The sequence below is a fragment of the Acomys minous genome, assembly GCF_964271855.1.
Source record: "Acomys minous genome assembly, chromosome: 6".
Taxonomy (NCBI): domain Eukaryota; kingdom Metazoa; phylum Chordata; class Mammalia; order Rodentia; family Muridae; genus Acomys; species Acomys minous.
The window spans coordinates 53,127,526-53,147,747 of NC_140487.1; the positions used below are offsets into that span (position 1 = coordinate 53,127,526).

The 20,222-nt window shown below is 45.3% G+C and overlaps 1 protein-coding gene across 1 annotated transcript in view; it reads right to left on the reverse strand.

The window, feature by feature from the left end:
• Positions 1-7,736, reverse strand: part of GHRHR (growth hormone releasing hormone receptor) — a gene marked incomplete at its 5' end in the record, with an annotated part of 30,949 nt that extends 23,213 nt beyond the window's left edge. Inside the window, one exon of the mRNA XM_084785668.1 lies at positions 7,668-7,736. Within this exon, the coding sequence (XP_084641794.1) occupies positions 7,668-7,736 (69 nt within the window). The remainder of the gene's footprint in view (positions 1-7,667) is intronic.
• Positions 7,737-20,222: the final 12,486 nt, after the last annotated feature.

A 20,222-nucleotide genomic window follows, 5' to 3' on the forward strand; every position in this document is an offset into this window, starting at 1 on the left:
TTCATGACCCTGGCCCCACTCTGGAATTCGGAGGCTCCAGCCCTGAGGAAGCTGTCCTGCTTATTCATGGTGTCTCTCCAAATGAACACAGGATTTCTGGCAGCCAAGTGATGGTTTCTTTTTAAAGTTAATCATGCACTTGCCATCAATCCTACTCCAAGGGATATGACCAGGCTAATTGAACACATAAGTTCACCTATACACATGTGTTTGTAGAGGCTAGATTCATTTCATTAGCCTGGGTGCGATGAAGTGGAAGTTTCTTGTTTCTGTGAAGACTCAGTTGTGTCATGTGAATGTGTTTTTTGTTTTGGTCCCAAGTATGGGATGTGGGATTGTTTTGCCACCACTGAAGGCAGCCTCATGACCTTTGTTAGCAGAAAATAGACCTGTGAGAGGGTGGGTTATGTTTTGGTGGAAATTCCCTATCGGTAGGAGAGAAAGAAGGTGAGAAGGAAAAAAAAAAGAGGCACAGAACTCTTTATTTCTTCCAGCTGGGTAGGGTCATCAGGGTCTTTTGGGGCAGTACTAATCTCAGTCATCAGGATACCCAGCAGTCCATGCAAACAGCCAACCAGCAAACACGGCAGGCAGCCCTCCATCAGTCTCCTCCAACCGCCACCCGGTCTCCCTCTAGGCTCTTTTTTTAATACCCCTCAGAGTGCTCAGAATTCAATTAATTTCAGCTGGCAAAGACCACACCCTTGCATGAGGCAATTATTAGCTATGGACAAACTAAAATCCCGCACTAGTATTAAAACAAAAACATGTTTACATAAAGTAACTGAGTTTTTAAAGAAACAAAAACTTCCATTACATGTCCGTCTTTTGTTCAAAACTGACCTTTTCTCTAACATTAATGAACTACATACAATAAGAATAATGATGAGAAGTGTCTGTTAAGAGTTACATTTACAGTGTCCAGTCCATTTCTATTTGGCAATCTTGGAGAAAGTATTCCACTACCTATTCTATCTTTGTAACTCCTAAGTTCTGTGCCTAAATCACTTTCTTATCATATCTTGTATCTATCAACCTCAAAACATCTATCTAGACTATTAGGCAAGAGTTGAACAAAACAGTCTTAAATTTCTATCCGTGCACAATAAATGAGCTGTATAGGTATAATGCATTGACCAAGGGTTGAACAAAACAATCTTAGATGTCTATCAATATATAATTATCCAAACCAATGCAAAATATTTGAGACTAGTAGATTCAATAATTTACCTTTTATCCTATAATGCTACATCCCCTCTTTTTCCTTTTATAATTTTATCATTATGATTATCATTTTCTCTCCTTTGCCCTAACACTAGATAGGAGAGATAAATAAGAGAAAAAGAAAGATAGAGGGGAGAAAGAAAGAGATTTCTGATTTTTAACCTTTACGCTGTTTCCTCTCTTACCATGACCAAGCCATGACTCACCAACAACCAAAACACCTACGTCACCTCCTGGAATGGGGCCACAGTATTCTTAAAATTATTTTTTACTAACTGGAGATGAAAACATCTTTTTGGTACCCTTAGAAAATAAAGATATTGGCAAGTGCTGGAAAAGCTAGCTATGTCTTTTTCTGTCCTGTCTCTGGGTTTTCTGTCCAGTCTCTGTGAGATCAATCATTTGGGCTGGGCCTTTTAAAGTTCACCTGGATGTAAATTCTTGAGGAAATGGTAACTGAGGCAGTCTGTGAGACTGAATCATCTGGGCTATTTGTTTTGTCTTTATTGTTATCTTGTCTTTTGCTCTGAAAATAAACATGCTTTTAAAGGTAATGTTATAGGTACATTTCTGCATTGATATATATATTTATAAAATGCAAGGTGCACACAAATCAGCTAAAGATTAATTTTCTTCTCTATGTTTGAGCAGGTAAAAGGCATCTGCCAACTTTATAAGTTCATTTGGAAAGCAATATAAATCTACATCCATGCTAGATGAAAAATGGAATGTCATGAGGACAATGTAGCCAATAAGAATCACTGCCATCTTATCCATAATAGCCAGAACATGGAAACAGCCTAAGTGTCCCTCAGTAGAAGAATGGATAAAGAAACTGTGGTACATTTACACTGTGGAATACTACTCAGCTATCAAAAACAAGGAATTCCCAAAATTTGTGCACAAATGGATTGAACTAGAAATGATCATAATGAGTGAGTTAACCCAGAAGCAGAAAAAGTCAAATAGTATATACTCACTTATATCTGGACACTAGCCCAAGGTGCATGTCCCATGAAAGTCTTCATTTATCAGGAAAGTGGGACAGCAGGGAGGACATCCTATTGGGACTCTAGGCGAGTGAAGCATGGGAGAATGGGGAAATAGAAGGATCCAGAGGGTCCTAGAAACCTACAAGAAGAACATTATGATGGGCAGATCTGGGCCCAGGGGTCCTGCTCAAACTATGGCACCAGCCAATGATAATACATGCAGCAAACTTCAAACCCCTACCCAGATCTAGCCAATGGACAGGATATTCTCCACAGCTGAGTGGAGAGTGGGGACTGACTTTCACATGAACTCTGGTGCCCCATATTTGATCATATCCCCTTGAAGGGGAGGCCTGGTGGCACTCAGAGGAAGGATAGCAGGCTACCAAGAAGAGACTTGATACCCTACGAGCATATACAAGGGGAGGAAATACCCCTCAAGAACAGTCCTAGGGGAGGGGAGTAGGGGAAAGCAGGAGAGAGGGAATAATGGGAGGATACAAGGGATGGGATAACAATTTAGGTGTAATATGAATAAATTAATAAAATATTTTTAAAGACATTCATGTTTCAGCTAATAGGAGATCTTCCCCAATCAGATCTAATCTTTATAAGCTGGTAACCATATTTTTCTTTCCCTGTAGATACACAAACATAACCACATCGCCATCTCAAAACTACTGCAGGTTTCCATTTCTAATATCAACAAATGCTTTTAGCATATTGGTTGGCCTAGTTCCTCAGGGTTTTTCTGTAACCCAGTGTCTCTCAGATGCTGTTGTTCTTTTTTCACCAATATTAAGAAAATTTAGAGTTAACAAAGCACTATTTAGTTTGTCCCTGGGGGTCTTATTTCATCCTTTTCATTTAATAAGTATCTCTTTTAAAGTATGATTAGCTCTTACTATAACTTCCTGTCCTTAGGATTGTGTGGTATACCAGCAATGTGCTTTATCTTATAATATGCAAAGAATTGCTTCATCTTACTGGATACATACATGGGTGCATTATCAGTCTTAATCTGTGCAGGTATACCCATAATTGCCATTATTTCAGGTAAATGTGTAATTACAAATATCAGGGTTTTCAGAACTTAAAGCAGTTGCCTATCAAAACCCTCAGTGTGTATCAATGTATAATGTACATAGCTTTGTTTTCCAAATTCTGCAAAGTGAAACCTGTCCATCTGCTACATTTCATTTCTTTTGGTATCCTGAGGGTTACTTACAGCAAGGAATGGAGTTTGGTTATACAGAGAATACATAGAACTTTCAGCTTGTTGACAAGTGATAGAGCATTTTTTTCGTTAAAACTTTACTGTTACTATAGTGTTTTTCATGAAATTGTGAGGCTTCTAACTCATTCCCTACTAGTAACTGATGAATTTCCTCATTTTCTTTTGCCAATGGACCTGGCAAACTTGTATAAAAGACCTTATATGGGTAATATAAAATGGATACTTTCTAGTTCTGATGGCTTGTTGTAACCACACAAACAACAAAGCCTATTCTCAGCCATCAAAAACAAATTCAACAGTCTCTATTTGCAAAACAACCTCTGCATATTGAGAGTCAGTAATTATATTAACAGATTCAGAGAAACCTAATATTACCATTAGGGATCCATAAAATTCTGATTTTTGAACTGAGGTATATGGCCTCTTGATCACCTTGCTTATTTTGTCTGATTTATAACCTGCCATTCCCATCTGGTTTGCATCAATATAGAATGTAGGTGCCTCGGAATTGGTGTTCCCTTTATAATACATGGAAGAATCCAATTAGTTCTTCTTAAAAATTGTATACATTAGCTTTTTGGATATTTATTATTAATTTATCCCAAGCAGTTACTACAAGCTCTTTGACAGTCTTCATATACCCACAATGACATAATCTCAGTATTAGTAAGAAGCACTACAATTTTGGCCGATCTGCTCTTGACAAATGACACAGGTTTATTTTACCTTTTAGAATTAATTCAGAAACATTTTCCACATACATCTTTAATTTTTTGCTTGGTTTATGCGTTAAGAAAATCCATTCCTTTGTTGTTTTGTGGAGAATAGCAAAATAGAAGGATCCAGAGGGTTCTAGAAACCTACAAGTAGAACATTATGATAGGCAGATTTGGGCCCAGGGGTCCCGCTCAAACTAAGGCACCAGCCAAGGACAATACAGGCGATAAACTTTAAACCCCTACCCAGATCTAGCCAATGGTCAGAACAGTCTCCACACTTGAGTGGAGAATGGGATATGACTTTCTCATGTACTCTGGTGCCTCACATTTGACCATGTCCCCTGGAGGGGGAGACCTGGTGGCACTCAGAGGAAGGACAGCAGGTTACCGAGAAGAGACTTGATACCCTATGAGCATATACAGGGGGAGGAGGTCCCCCTCAGTCACAGTCATAGGGGAGGGGAATAAGGGGAAAGTGGGAGGGAGGGAAGAATGGGAGGATACAAGAGATGGGATAACCATTGAGATGTAACAAGAATAAATTAATAAAAAATTAAAAAATATATTTAAAAGAAAATCCATTTCATGATATTCTCCACCATTGAGTGGAGAGTGAGATCTGACTCTCAAATGAACTCTGGTGCCCCCTTTCTGACCACGTCCCCTGGATGGGGAGGCCTGGCAGCACTCAGAGGAAGGATAGCAAGTTACCAAGAAGAGACTCGATATTCTTAGAGCATATATAGGGGGGAGGAGGTCTCCCTCAATCACAGACATAGGGGAGGGGAGAAGGGGAGAAGTAGGAGGGAGGGAAGAATGGGAGGAAACAGGGGAAGGGCTAACAATCAAGATGTAATATGAACAAATTAATAATAAAAATAAAAAAAAGAAAATCCATTCCATAATACTATTTTCTTTTTTGCATAATGAGCCCAGTAGGGGAATGAGTTGAAGGCAAAATAACCAAAACACAATCAAGTTTAGGATCAATTTGATCCACATGTGAATCTTGCAGTCTTTGTTCTACCATGGTTAACTCTTTTTCTGCTTCAGCTGTTAGACATCTTGGACTATCTAACCCTGAATCTCCTTGTAATGTTTTAAACAAATTACTTAACTCATAAGTACTTGATCTAATTGTAGACCTCAGCCAGTTAATATCTCTCATTAATTTTTTAAATTGTTAAAAGGATATGTACTTTTTGTTTTGTTTTATTTTTTTAAGTCAAATGTTTTATTTTATTTTATTTTATTTATTTATTTATTTATTTATTTGATTTTTCGAGACAGGGTCTCTCTATGTTAGCCTTGGCTGTCCTTGGACTCACTTTGTAGACTCACATTGATCTGCCTGCCTCTGTCTCCCAAGTGCTGAAATTAAAGGCATGCATCACCACACCTGGCCTGTTTTGTTTTATAAACCAAATAGATCATTTAATCTCATCTTTGTATTTTTTTCTACAGCAATCTGTAATCCCCAGCATGGCAGAATTCTTTGTGTTTCCTTAAGCATTTTCTCTAAAGTCTCTGCATCCAAATCAGCCAACAAAAATATCATTCATGTAATGGTAAATGATAGATTTATCTGGTGAATGATATAAATTGCCTACAAATTATTTCTAATGACTGTCACACAAAGTATTGATATAAAGTTGGACTATTTAATATTCCCTATGGAAGTACCTTCCAATGGTATCTCTTTATTGGACCACTATTGTTTAGAGTAGATATTGAAAAAGCAAACCTTTCCTTATGTCGTTCATACAAGAGTGTTGGGGGGGGGGGAACAATCTTTTAAGACAATTACTATCTAAGTAACAAAGAAGGTAGTTCCAGGCTGTAAAGGACCCTTTGGTTGAATTACTCTATTCACTGCTATTAAATCCATTACCGTCCTCCATATTCCTGGTCTCTTTTTTACAACACAGGGTAATCCCATGGGCTGGTAGACTCTTCTGTATGGTGAGCCTCCGGCTGCTCTTGTACCAGTTGTTTAAGTGCCTGTAGTTTTTCTTTTTTTATGGGCCACTGATCTTTCCACACAGGTCTGTTTGATAACCATTTTAGGGGTAAGGCTGTTGATACTTCAGCAGTGGCCCCTTTTTATAAATTTGGAAACTCAATGCCTATGATGTTCTGCATTTGGACAATGGTCACAGGTTGTGATTGTCCTTGGTCACACATATTAATACCTTCCCCAGGAGTATCTACCATATCACCTTCAACTTCCTCATTTGCTGTCCCTGGGATTGCAGGAATATTAATTTGAGTAACTCAATTGGGATTAAAGCAAAAATATATTTACAATACATAACTGAGTTTTTAAAGAAACTAAAACTTCCTTTACAAATGTATGACATAGTCATCTGTAGTGGATACAGAGAGGGAATGTGGTCTAAGTATTTCACCTGACTTTGTAAGGCTAAAGACTAAAAGAACTGTACATATATTATGCTGTGTCAGTTTGTGTTTAACCAGGATGTAACATAAACAGTCTGCAAGTATTTTATGGGTACTGTATGATGGAACAAATAGGATGTTAGGAAGGTAAAGAGTAATGAACAGTTTGTGCTAAACAAAAATTCAATGTTAGTATAAATTAGACGTCTTTTATATATGATGGATGACTGATTGACAGCTCAATATATTACCAATATACAGATTTGTCAACCCATAAACATATGTATGTACACATATGTATGTTCACAAACGTCCCAATTCTGGTCTATGATGTCTCAGAAGCAGCAATGTTTTCCACTGCAACTGGGACCCAGCTAGTATTTAAATACTACCTACAATGTAGGGCCTAGGTCCTATATGACATGGGGCAAAAATCATGAACAATTTTCAATGAGCCTAGAGAAGCCTTTTCTGGTGCCAGAAGCAGCAAAAGTATTCAAGGGGAAAGAGAGAGGGGGGTAGGTAACTGGGAAGAAAACCTGGATATCAGAAGACAAGCAGCAAGCCTAGCAGAACTCTCACAGCAGATCCTGGGCAGGCAAGTATCCAAGTAAAGAGCAAAGGTACGGAGAAGAACAAATGCCCACTGTGCTGTAAGCAGATGACAGAGAAGAATCCTTCCCTGCAGAAGGATTCAAATTAGTAAAAGTAACTGAGACAAGGGACAGACACATCACCTTTAGAAGGAGGCCTAGTGGCACTCAGAGAAAGGATAAGCCAAGATGAGACTTGATAGATAGCCTATGGCCATATAGTAGGGGAGGAGGTCCACGTCAGTCATAGACCTAAAGAAGGGGAATAGGGTGAAAGCAGAAGGGAGGGAGGAGGAATGGGTGGATACAAGTGAGGGGAAAACAATTGAGATGTAATCTGAACAAATTAATTAAAGAATAAAAAAAATTAAATAAAAAGAAGGTCACAGGAGCGATCACTGCCAGCAAATCCACTTTCCCAGATGTGCGTTAGATGTGAAGGGGGAAATGGTGACTTACCAGTAGAGAAAGCCATCAGATGTAGAGCATTTGAAGTTCTCACCTCCAGTAAGAAGCTGGGAACATCTTGGTGGGCTGTAATGAGGACTTGCATCATGTTCTCCAAGCCCATCCTTGCACAAGGCACTTGATGGATGCTGACCAAACGCTGGACCAACACAGCTTAGAGCAGTCAGGGAATCCCAACTAGATCTTGGTCTTGAGAAGGCATGCAGTTATTGACAATACGATGTTAATGCTGATTATTACTTTTGGTTACTACACTGTGGCTGTGTGAGATTTACCACCAGGAGAACTCAGTGTGACTTTTGCAGTGGTCTCCAGATATTCACTGCTGGTGGAAGCCCATGTAGCATACATATGCCATGGAATAGTAGTTGATAAAATAAAAAAGACATAGCTCTTACGCACCACAGAGATGAGTACCAAGGGCATTGTGCGGCATGAAAGATGCCAGACCCGGTATAACTGTTGCTAGGCGAAGTTCTACAAGAACAGTCACTGCAGCAGCAGGAAAACTGAGAGGTAGCGGGACACAGAGGGGGTATATGAATGAATGGTGAAGTGCTGGGAAAGGAGTATTTAGGAATGCTAGGGACACTCCAGGGATCATGATCATGGTTACGCACACTGGGTGAAATCCATCAAACTTAACATTTATAAATAAATTACATTATATATAAATATAGTTAAAATAGATAGGTTTAAGAGAAGAACAGAAAGTACAGAAGTAGTCTTTCAAAAAGAAAACCCAATGTTTACATATAAAAGTGTCTGTGTACATGTCTAGATATTTCCAGAGCCAGGGCACGGGGTGCTGCAATGTGGGTAAACCGCCAAAACAAGCATTATCTTTGATTCCAATATTCTAATTTTTAAGAAAAAATTTATCTGGAAACTACATATACAGTTACATTTAAACTGTGGCAGTAGCTAATGGTAGGGCTTTTTTTTACCACACTGGGTGAGAACTGGTGATAGCAGGGTGAAGTCTTTCGGCCCATCCCATAACCAGGTGGACTTCTTGATAGTGGGCGATTGCCTTCTCCCTGACACTGAGAGCAGCCTGCCATCTGTAAAGCTGCACTGAGACTTTTTGGTCCCGCCTACACCTACCACTCCTGGTGGTGAACCTGAGCAACTACATCATTTTCTAGCTACAGACTCCATAGAGCATCCCGACCAATGTCAAGGGCCCCAAACAATTACCTACCCAGGCTGGGGCTAGGAGCTTAGACACAGACAGGTTCAGGAGGTCAGCTGCCCCGGATATTTGGCTCAAATGGCTTTTTGCTGCAGCACGCAGGGTGTACTCAGGGCAAGAACAAGATAACCACAGTCTCTAGCTTCACTCTCATGTTGTACTCTTTCCAGAGAAAAGAAGCAGTCTAGAACAGTGGTTCTCATGGGCCATTTCATATCAGATATTTATATTATGTTTCAAAATAGTAGCAACATTACAGTTATAAAGTAGCAACAAACATAATTTTATGGTTGGGGGAGTCACCATAACGTGGGGAAATGTATTGAAACCATTAGAAAGGTTAAGAACCACTGGTCTGGAAGAAGCCAGCACCCTGGCACCTCAAATGGATAGCTCAAAGGCAGGCGCCCCATCCTCACGCCTTTCTTAGCCATAGCTATGCAGTCACTGGCCACTCTCTCCTGATGCCTGTGCTGACCCAGCCTTCATGGGTCACTCTCAGAGCTGTTTCTGCCCAGGGTTTATTTAGGATGTCTTCTGGCTTAAAGCAAGAGTCAGAATTGAGTCAAGGTAAGAGCTAGACTGAGTCTTCTATGTACTGGACATTGAATGCCCAGTGTCACCTGTGAGAAGCAATTAGGGCATGGAGAAAGAGAATGCCAGTTTCCCCAGTGAGGGTAGAAGGACCACACTACACCTTTACCTGTTGTTGGCCCTGTCCACCCAATGCCACCGTGCCTAGACCCTGGTTCGTTTCCAGGATACCCCCTTCATTTTCTACCAGACACGGTCAGGACTCTCCAGGGCAACTGCTCATCAGGGCACTTGCTAAGGGGGTGGAGGTTAAGGGCAAGGTAGGTGTGAGAGGCAAGCGTAAGGAGGAGCACTGGCCCCCAGCCAGCCCCAGCGAGGTGGGAACAACGTGCCGCTTTGTTTTCCTGCAGCGGACGAGTGCTTTGATGTGTACATGGATAACTCATTCTTTTATAAACTTCCAACTTCTCCACAGACTTTGCCCTCTTCCTTGGAGCAGGGGCTGCTGCGGGTTGGGCAGACCCAGCTGTGGCTTGCATGTGCCCTCTGTGGATAATTGGCTTGAGTTTGCAGGAGAAAACAAGGCACCCAACATTCTCTAAGTGGGGACCCCTAGGGACACAGCCCCGTATGCATGTGGTCATCCCTGTGATGTTTTTATTCAAACCGACAAAGTCTTTGTTTTGGTGGGGAAGCAGTTATTACATACTAGCTTAACGAAGACAGGGGGTAGTGTCCCCAGAGCACTATGGGAGTGTCCTGAGGGAAGGGATGCCAAGTCCCAGCTGAGAAGCAACAAATGGGGCTACAGCTGAATTCCAGCTTGGCCCTGGCCCATGGCATGTCAGGTAAAGCACGGTGTCCTCAGGCCAAGGCAGGAATGGAACCCTTTCACTTGTTCTCATTCTGCATGGAAACATAGAACCAGAGAGGACAGCAGACCCATCCAGGGTCACACACCCAGCCACAAAGTCAGGACTCAGGCCCCAGTGTCCCAGAACCCCAGGGCCAGCCACTCTGATTGGAGCCATAAGGAGATGGAGGAAGTGGTGGGGCACCTCCAGCCTAAGCCCTCACCAGTAGCTCCTTTAGGCCTGGTTCTTTACTTTTTTCTTCATTCTACACTGCAGCCCCCCTAATTATGCCTGACCCCACTTGGGGGGTTCATCACTAAAGTGTAGGTAAAACAGAACTGAAGCTGTAGATTTGGGGATCTAAGATAGGTGAGCCAGAGCACTGTGGTGTGGGAGGCTGAGCCCACAATGACCTCTTGAGGTGGGACCCTTTCCACAGATGGAGAAACTGAGGCACGGTGATCGTTGAAGATCACATGGCTGGTATCAGACCCCCCAGATTCTAAGCTAGGCTGTGCGACTCTGTCTCGTGCTGCTCAGGGTGGCACCAAACTCACAATGGTTGACTTTCAATTCCTAGTTCTCCTGCCTCCGCCTCCAGAGTGATGGAATTATAGGGGTGCACCTCAGTACTTGACTGCATATTTAATTTTTATTGAAATAAATAATGGAAGTGTCTTAGGAAAGCTGAAAGGGGAAAAAATACGATGTCCACAGTGTCCCAAGCAAGAAGAGTAAAGCTTAAGAGAGAGTGAACAGTAGGACATGTGCTCACGCACACGCGGGCGCACGCGCGCACACACACACACACACACACACACACACACACACACACACACGTACACACCCCTCCATTATCTCCCTCCTTTTCCTGAGCACCTGGTGTTGATGAGCCCCTCCTTCCATTTACAAACTCAGAGTGTGTCCTGGTGTGGTCCAGAGAGTCTGCAAGACTTTGAAGAGGAAACCAGTCCTAATCCCTCTGGGACAACGTGGGGTTGGGCTAGGACTTTGCCCCTTGGGCTTCCCTTAGGGCTACTGGGGTTGGTGCAGGGGGCTGACAGACAGTTCTGATCTGAAGAGGAGCCTAGTCGGTGGGAAAGGGGTGTAAATCCAAGGTAAGGATAGAGACCTAAGGCCTTCTGCCTCTCCCTGCAGCTCCCCTCCCCACTTCCTACCTGATCTGTCCTAGTCCCACCCACCTTTATTTATAAAACACATGTCCCCGTGTCCCTGCCTGCCCTGGTTGTTTATGCACAACTTCAGCTGCTTCCCCTGATAACCCAAGGACCAGTTCTGGGGAACTAGGAGGGGCCCGGGGCGCATGGAGTTCAAGGATGCTTTGGCATGTCCCTTCCCCTGCTGGGGGGGGGGGTCATCCCTGCCTTCCTATGGATGTTGAAGAAGCTAATGCCTAGACCTTGCTCAGAAGTGAGCATGTACAATTTACATGTTCTCATGTAAGCCTTCCATTTCTATTATTGCCCAGGAGCAATTACTCACTGCTTGGCCAACAGCCTTGAAGTCGGTTGAGGAAAGTGAGGCTCGGAACAGGAAGTGAGCTGCTCAGAACAGGATGTGAACAGCAAGGTAGTCTGAAGTCCTCGGCTTCACCACCTGGCCTTTCCTGCCAGCCAGTATGCAGATGTGGAAAGAGGCCCAGCCCAGAACTCCCCAGCTCCAGCTCTGCATCCCAGTCTGCCTTTTCTAGCAACCTTGGGCTTGCTGTCTAATTTCTCTAATTTATTCTTCGTAAAATATAAACACTGCCCCTTCTGTTTAATACTCAGCAGCCAGAATAGTCCCTGACACCTAGTAAGAGCTTCAGACAGATTTGTCAGACGTGGTAAGTACGGAATCCCTCACTCTCAGCTCCTTTATCAGCATCAGGCATGGTAGTGTGTTTACAAAGTCCCTGTAGAGTGCCACACAGTGCGAGAACATTGCAGACCCCTCTGCTCACTACTCTGAGGGTTGTAGTCAGGGATCCCCAATATCCAGGCCCAGACTCCATTAGAGAATGCATACATACTGAGAACCCCAAACTCTCCCAGCAGTTCTCATGGCCCTTGCTCCCCAGTTATCTCCCAATACTCTAGTCCCTGCCCCCCCCCCACACTTAATACCCAGGGAAAACAGCATCCCTACTCTGCCATTGAGGGCCAGCCAGTAAACTGAGCTGCAAACATGTCCTTTTTCTCTCCATTGTTCTGAGCCTGTCCCCCCATCCCTGGGGACTCAAAGTGCCAAAAGTGGATGGATAGGGCTGGGAAGGCTGCAGTTTAGGTAAGACAAAAGACAGGAGGAGCTGTTGGCTCCTGCACTGCAGTGCTGTCCAGGGGATGGGAAGGCCTTTTGGGGGTGAGGGCTGAACAGGGAACGGCCCAAAACACCACAGCAGACATTAGGCGAAGGCGAAAGTCAAGGCTAGCTCAGGGCGAAGGAAATGTTCTAGTCCACTGAGCCTTCGTTGACTTAGACCGGATCCCTTCCCACTGGCCTCAGTTTCTCCTGTCGCCCTCAGCTCTTCTTTGGCCCCCACCTACAGCTGTGTCCATCCTAGCACATGAGTATGAAGAGGTACCTTCGGCTCTGCCACACTTCTAAAGGCTCAGCTGTTCCTAGTTTCATTAAGTCCTAGGACCTGCTCCGTAGGAGATCAGTAACAGAAGATTAGTCTCCAGGCAGGGAGAGGTGAAGAAGAAGGTCAGGAGGACCTGGCTTTGCAAATAGCTTCTGCGGGTCTTTAGAACATAGCCCTCTAGCAGCTTCCAAAAGTGTTTGGCTTGGGGCCTGAGGAGGCAGCGCGTTGTTTCCACCCGGACACATGTGGCAGGGGGATATGTAATAACAGGTAGGCATGTGAGGGCAGCTGCCCAGTCTGTGTTTTATTCCTGTGGCCAGAATACTGAGGGTTTCTATAAGTATAGCCTGTGATGACATGCCTCAAGCCTTCTCCTTGGTCCTGTATGTCAGGGGTGGAGATGAAAAGGGGGGGGGCTGCCAGGCAGAGGCAAGGTGGAGATGAAGGTTGGTGGGTATCACAGCTCTCTGGGTGAAATGGTGGCCTTCATCCTCCAGTGGTGGCCACACATCCGGGCCAGAACAGAATGGAAAACCCCCCTGGGTGAGATCCCCAAGTCTGCTTAGCTCCTTTCAGATGTAACATTCTAGGATTATTTTTCTTCCCAAGATCTCACCAAGGACAGACGGCCTACGGTGGCTTCCCACTCAAATAGAAGCAAGAAATGGGAGCTGGAGCTCTCAGAATCTTCTGGAAGCCAAGCCACAGCCTCCCTGAGAGTTTCTGCTCTAGTGTCTCTGAGCCCTACATTCCTGGAGGCAGATGCGCTGCCGCCCCTCCCAGCTCAGGAGGTCACTGGCAGGTGTGCAATTCTTGGAGTCCGTCTCGCGTGGTCAGTGCCCTGGGCCATCGGCCACAGTCCAGGCGCATCAGTGATTCCGGGAACTTCACGAGCAGTTGAGCAGTCATCTCATCTCAGGGCCTAGGAATCTGCAAGAGGAGCAGAGAAGTCTCTTCAGGTCTGCAGAGAGATAGACAAGAAGATCCTGTAAGAGAGGCAAGAGGCAAAAAGAGCAGGTGTGATGAAGGCCTGGAAATCCCTGCCCATTCATCTTTCCACCTGTGAGGTCCCAGGGCATAGGTGAACCATGCAGGATGCAGGAAAAACACATTCCAGATGCTGACTCCAAGGCCCCTGTTCATGCTAGACCTGCCTCCCAAGCCTGATTTGAGGGATACACAGGACTAGCTCTGTCTATGCTCTACCTTCTTTATTATAAATTTCAGCCAAGGAAGCATGCCTAATGAAGACACAGGTGGCCAGTATTCTTAGCAAATTTAGCATTTATTTCTCTGTGTGTGTGTGGGGGGGGGGCGTGTTACCAGAGGGAGTGGAATGCAATGGCACTGTATGGTAGCAGGGAAGAAAAGAGATGAGTTCATTCAACATATCGACAAAGAAAGTGGATAGAGACATTAACATCGCCTGACCTGGCAAAGCCATCCTGGGGCTTGCTTTGCTTGCTATGCGCATAATACTGAGAACCTCTAGTCAGCAATGAAGCCTGCCCTGTGGCTACCCTCATGCTGTTCAAAACTCAAGTGAAAGAAAGGCTTCCTTGCAGTTCAAATAAATAAGCAGAAAGGGGTGGGGGCGGGATTCCATAGTCAGCTCAGATTCAGTGTGGGCATTCCACATGAGGCCCTACCAGCCCCCTGCAGTGGGTTGAACTCATATACACACACGTACACTAAAGTGACACTCAAGAGAGGGTAACAACTCAAAGGTATAAATGCTATCATCAATTTTAAAATTAATGTAAACAAATTTTATCTCTTTCTTTGGTTTCAGTTTTCCATTTGAGCTGCAGTACAAACAATATTAGCTAAGTTTCTTTTCTTTTCTTTTCTCTTTAATTTTTGGAGACAGGGTTTCTCTTTGTAGCCTTGGCTGTCCTGGACTCAATTTGGAACCCAGGCTGGCCTCGAACTCACAGAGATCTGCCTCTGCCGCCCCACCCCCAAGTGCTGGGATTACAGGCATGCACCACTGTGCCCAGCTAGCTAAGTTTAAAAAATAAAAAAGTCAAGACACACTGGACCCTTCCAGAATATCAGAGACTGCAGCCAGTGTGTGCTCCAATTCTTGAGGAATTTGTCTCTCCTTATTAACCCCCTTCTTTGGATTAGTCTCTATTCCCTTGCTTACGATGTCATAACTGCAGACAAGTTATGATGTTGTCACTTACTTTGCAGCTTATTTGAAAACATGTGCCCACTAGTCCCCCTCCCAAGCCCCTGCAGTGGCCTAAGCTGAGCTAATTAAATGTGAACATCAGAATGGAGGTAGGGGAACCAAACAGTGCCAGTGAATAGAGTCACTGATTATGGGGAGTCCTGTGGTCTCTGCTTGTGTGGTAGTCTTGGTCCTAGACTAGGCTGCCAAGCCCTCAGAGGCCTGAGCCTGAGTACTCCTCAAGGCTTGAACTGGACTTCTCAGGGACAATTAACTACAAAGAAGTGTCTCTGAGCAGATAGATGGACGGATCAAAACAGGGCATGACAGACAAAAGTTGCCCCACTCACCAACACAAGCGCATGTGCACATACTCTTTGGGCCTTAACCTTTACTGAACGGACAACTCTGTGAATTCAATGTGTTCTCCCACATGAAATAATTACAGTAGTTTAAAAACAGAAATGGAGACCAGGAATGCAGCTCTATTGGTAGAGTGCTTGCCTTGCCTTTGTGATTGAGCCCCCGGCACTACATAAAACACACCTGGTGGCCCAGCACTTAGGAGGTAGACGCTGGAGGACCAGACGTTCGAGATCATCCTTAGACACACGGAGACTTCCAGGCCAACCTGGAAGACTATCTCAGAAAAGCCCAAAGCTAACAAAACCAAGTGTGGCCGAGTCGCCTTGCAGCTGCACATCAGTGGTACCCTCTCCCTCTGCCCAGGCGGTGAGCTATGGCCCCGGTGCCAGAGTGATGGAGTGAACTCTGCATATGGTGAAAGTAGTTTGCCAGCATGAAGGAGAATCACCCAGGCAGCGAGTTGCTTGACATTGCTAAACACCTGTTGTCACAGGCCCCAGGAAGCATTGGTCCCAAAGTGCAGATAGAGGACTGATGGTCCCATGGACCTGGTACAAAATAGCCCTGTAAGCAAAGGCTTCACCCACCTTCCCTTTGGACACTATGACTGGTAAACACCAGCACCTTTGGTCCTTGGCCTCACCCAGCCCCCTTGCTAGGCAGCAGATTCCAATCATCGTCTTCATTGTATTCTAAACCTAAAGAAAACAAGGCATCACGCCCAGCAGCTCGTCCATAAAACATTAATCACTGTCCCCTCCTTGAGAAGCCTCTGACCAGCAAAGGTATGCTCTACAGGAGCTATGGAAAAATCCTAATGGTCCCACACATGGCCTGGCCACATCGAGGGTGGGGGCCTGGCACCAGTTCCTCCAGTGCTTTTCCAGCCGGGCTCCTAGCTTTGGTTCTAAGGATGCTGAGGACCAGCCTGGGAACCTCAAAGGAAAAGAACCTTTCACACATCTATCAGGTTCGCCACAAGTACTGTGGTCCTTAGTCAAGTAGCAAGTGGCTGCCTTAAGGTACCACCAAAGCCTGCTTTGGGCCCATGGATAACGATGGCAGGATCAAGGCCAGTACAATAGGTCACATCTACTCATCAGGTGATGTATCCCAGGGCGTCTGCATAGGCCCATCGTCTTCCAGGCCTCCCCACCAGCCAGACAGCAGAATGCCCTGATCCTGGTGGAGAGTTTGAGTCGCTAAAAGGAAGAGTATGAAGCTAGGGAAACGGCATAGTGGATAAACACTCCTGTCACACAAAGTGTGTGATGACCTGATGGTCAGGTGGCCTGAGGTCAGATCCTCAGAATCCATGCACAAAACCATAACAAAAGAAGAAAGGAAAATAATGAATACAGTCATGTCTGTAAGGCCACTGTCCCTCTACGGAAAGATGGAGGCAGAGACAGAAAAATCTCCAGAGGTGTAGTGGCCAGGTAGCGTGGTACAGAGATCCCATCTCAAACAAGGTAAGAAGGCAAATACTGATACCTGAAGGTTGTCCTCTGACCTCCACAAGAACACTGTAGCACGCCCACACCCACACATGAACAAGCACACACATGCATGCATTCACTCCTCTCTTTCTCTGTCTCTCTGAGTCTCTCTCTGTGTCTCTCTCCCTCTTCTGCTCTCTGTCTCTCTCTGTCTCTCTCTCTCTCTGTCTGTCTGTCTCTCTCTGTCTGTCTGTCTCTCTCTGTCTCTCTGTCTGTCTCTGTCTCTGTCTCTCTCTGTCTCTGTCTCTCTCTGTCTCTGTCTCTGTCTCTGTCTCTCTCTCTCTCTCTCTCTCTGTCTCTCTCTCTCTCTCTCTCTCTCTCTCTCTCTCTCTCTCTCTCACACACACACACACACACACACACACACACACACACACACGCACACACCGAGTAGGGTTAGGAGTGCGGAGGGATAAGGGTCTGTAAGGATTCCAGACTTCTACATGTTTAGAAACACTAATCTGAAGCCCAGTGTGGTGGCACACACCTTTAATCCCAGCACTTGGGAGGCAGAGGCAGGCAGATCTCTGTGACTTCAAGACCAGCCCGGTCTATATGTGCATCCAGGACAGCCAGAGCTACCAGGGATACACAAAGAAACCCTGTCTCGAATAAGGAAAAAAAAATAGAAACACTGATCTGACCTCACACTGGCAGGACACTGACCACAGGCCTCTGGCTGGTATTCCCCGCAAAGGGGGTTTGGAAAGTCTTCTAATCTGTGCCAGGCCCAGTCAGGGGCCTCCAATGGAGTGTGACAATGGTAGTGTTGCAGCATTTTGCTTTTGTGAGTTTAATGGAAAGACAAATATTCTAGGATTCAGTGGCTGCTAGAACACATCCTGCTTCCTTGTCGGCCAGGTGCAGAAGGCACGGCCTTCCGTGCCGGCTGAATCATCCTCCGGCTAAGGCTGTGGATAGTTTTCATAGGGGTGGGTGACCCGTAGTCTAGTCTCAGCAAGGTCACAATTGGAAGCAGGTGACAGACACCCCCCACCAAGGCACCTCATGTGCTAGTCACCTGACTGTTCAGGGGCCTGGGGACAAAGGTTGAGTCCTGGAGGCTTTCAGGAAATTTGCTGTGTTAAAATTTGATGAACGAAACAGACAAGGGTCTCTGCTTACTCAAGAAGCCCCCGTCCCATTCCAGTTATTTCCTAAGCCCATTTATCTGTGCCGGGCCAAGCAGAACATGGGCAGAACAAAGTCTGAGGAACCAGGGGAGATGGATGTCTGGAGCACTGATCCCATGGGCTAGAAGAAGTGCCTGGCCCCAAAGTTATTGTTGTTGTTGTTGTTGTTGTTTTATTATGTATACAATGCTCTGCCTGCGTGTACACCTGCGGGTCAGAAGAGGGCATCAGATCACAATATAGATGGTTGTGAGCCACCATGTGGTTGCTGGGAATTGAACTCAGGACCTCTGGAAGAGCACTCAGTGCCCTTAACCTCTGAGCCACCTCTCCAGCCCCAGCCCCAAAGTTATTGTACCCAAACTTACTGGTATCTAAAGCTTGGCTTGGTGCATTATTGTCCCTCGTGGTGCAGCATTGGCCTTCACCTGTTCATATACTCTATGAACAAGCTGATCATATTCCGTTCTAGTAAGGAGTAGGTACATGTTCATGAAAGCAGTTTCAGCCTGGTAGCACCTTAAGCCATCACCACATGTGTCTATCCAGAAGGAGTAGGCTTCTCACGATGTTGGGAGCTTCACCAGGACAGCCCTTTTCCTTCCTGTCTCCCTCTTACTCTATAGGAGTGGACTCAGCAGCTGCAGCTCAGCATGCCTTCTCTGCTGGCCCAGAACTAAATCTATAAAGAATAGCAACAGAACAGGACAGCATCACAGAATGGAAACAGCCAATTGTTGAAGCCAGGCAGAGCCAGCTCAAACCTCAATCCCATTCCCATCCAATTTGGGTAGCCTTGAGCAACTGATTTCACCTGCAGGAACCCAAGCAACCTTTAAAAATGCAGATGGCTCTATCTTCTAATATTGTAAGTGACAGAAAGGTCCCTAGTACCTCATAGGTACCTCAGAAACTCCAGCAGCTGCCTCTATACTCTAGGATTCTATAGAATTCATACAAGAACAGCTGTATTAAAATAAAAAAAAAATTTAAAGAGAGGCTATAGCAGGTGGTGGTGCATGCCTTTAATCCCAGAACTTGGGAGGCAGAGGCAGGTGGATTGCTGTGAGTTTGAGGCTAGCCTGGTCTACAAAGCAAGTCCAGGACAGCCAAGGCTACACAGCCAAACTCTGTTTCAAAAAAAAAAAGCCTATATTGTTATATTGTGGAGTGGAGCAGAGGCAAGAATAGCTGAGGAGGAATTAAGTAACTGGTTCCCACAGTGCTTGAGGGGACTGGAGACCTAGACCTAGAGGATGGAAGGAGAAGGAGGAGGTAGACTAAGAAGGACCATGGATGAGGCTGAGGCTTTGGGCTCGCCTCTACAATGTGCCTGGCAATCACTGCCTCATTCCGGCAACACCTACCTCACCAGGAAGATGCCAAGGAAGTTTGGATGGGCTGCAGCAGCTCCAGGGCTTGTACACACCGCACTCAGTAAGAAACATCGTTCCAACAACACTAAGCCTTCTTCAGTGTTACCTCTCGTATCATCATTGTGCCATCAGGAAACATGGCAGAATGTTGAGCCCTTACCCCTCTCCCCCATCAGCCTACACCCCTGGGGACACGTGTGCTTATGACATAGAGAGCACTGCACGAGGTTGAGGGTTATCACCTCCCAGAGGAAGCCTCTGTAGAAGGACCAGGCTTGTTCATGCCTGTTCCCAGTGGCTACACTCACAGTTGCCTGAAGTGTTTCTTGTGTCACACATGGGGGTCAGTGTCAGGAACTTAGATCCAAATATCTATATGGCACTGCACTGCACTGCACTTTTTTTCTGATGAGCCAACCCCTGAGGGTCCCAAGACACATGTATGGGTGGGGCTTCCAGGTGATCAGAGGGAGGGAGCCTGACAGAGCTGTGGCTCCTCAGACTGCTCTGAGGTTAACAGGGTTAGGACTTCAACCCTGCTTCCCCCTAACTCTTTCAGCCTCCAGAGCCCAAAATGACACCTTTTATTCCATTTAAATTGGCTCGAACTTTTCCTTCACTTCCCATAGTTAGTTGCCCCAAGATTTTCACATCTTCAGAAGTACCTCTATTAAGGACAATACCCTGTGCCCCCTAGGGTCTGTGGCATAACTGTACCCAACCCCTAAGTTCCAAAATTCCCTTAGGGCACAAGGGCATCTGCCTTCTTCCCAGACTGGGAGGCATAACAGTGACACTAACTCCCTCACAGACCGGACTTCCTTTTGTGGGGCTGCAGTACCAACAAGGCAAAAACCACAGGAAGCCTGGAG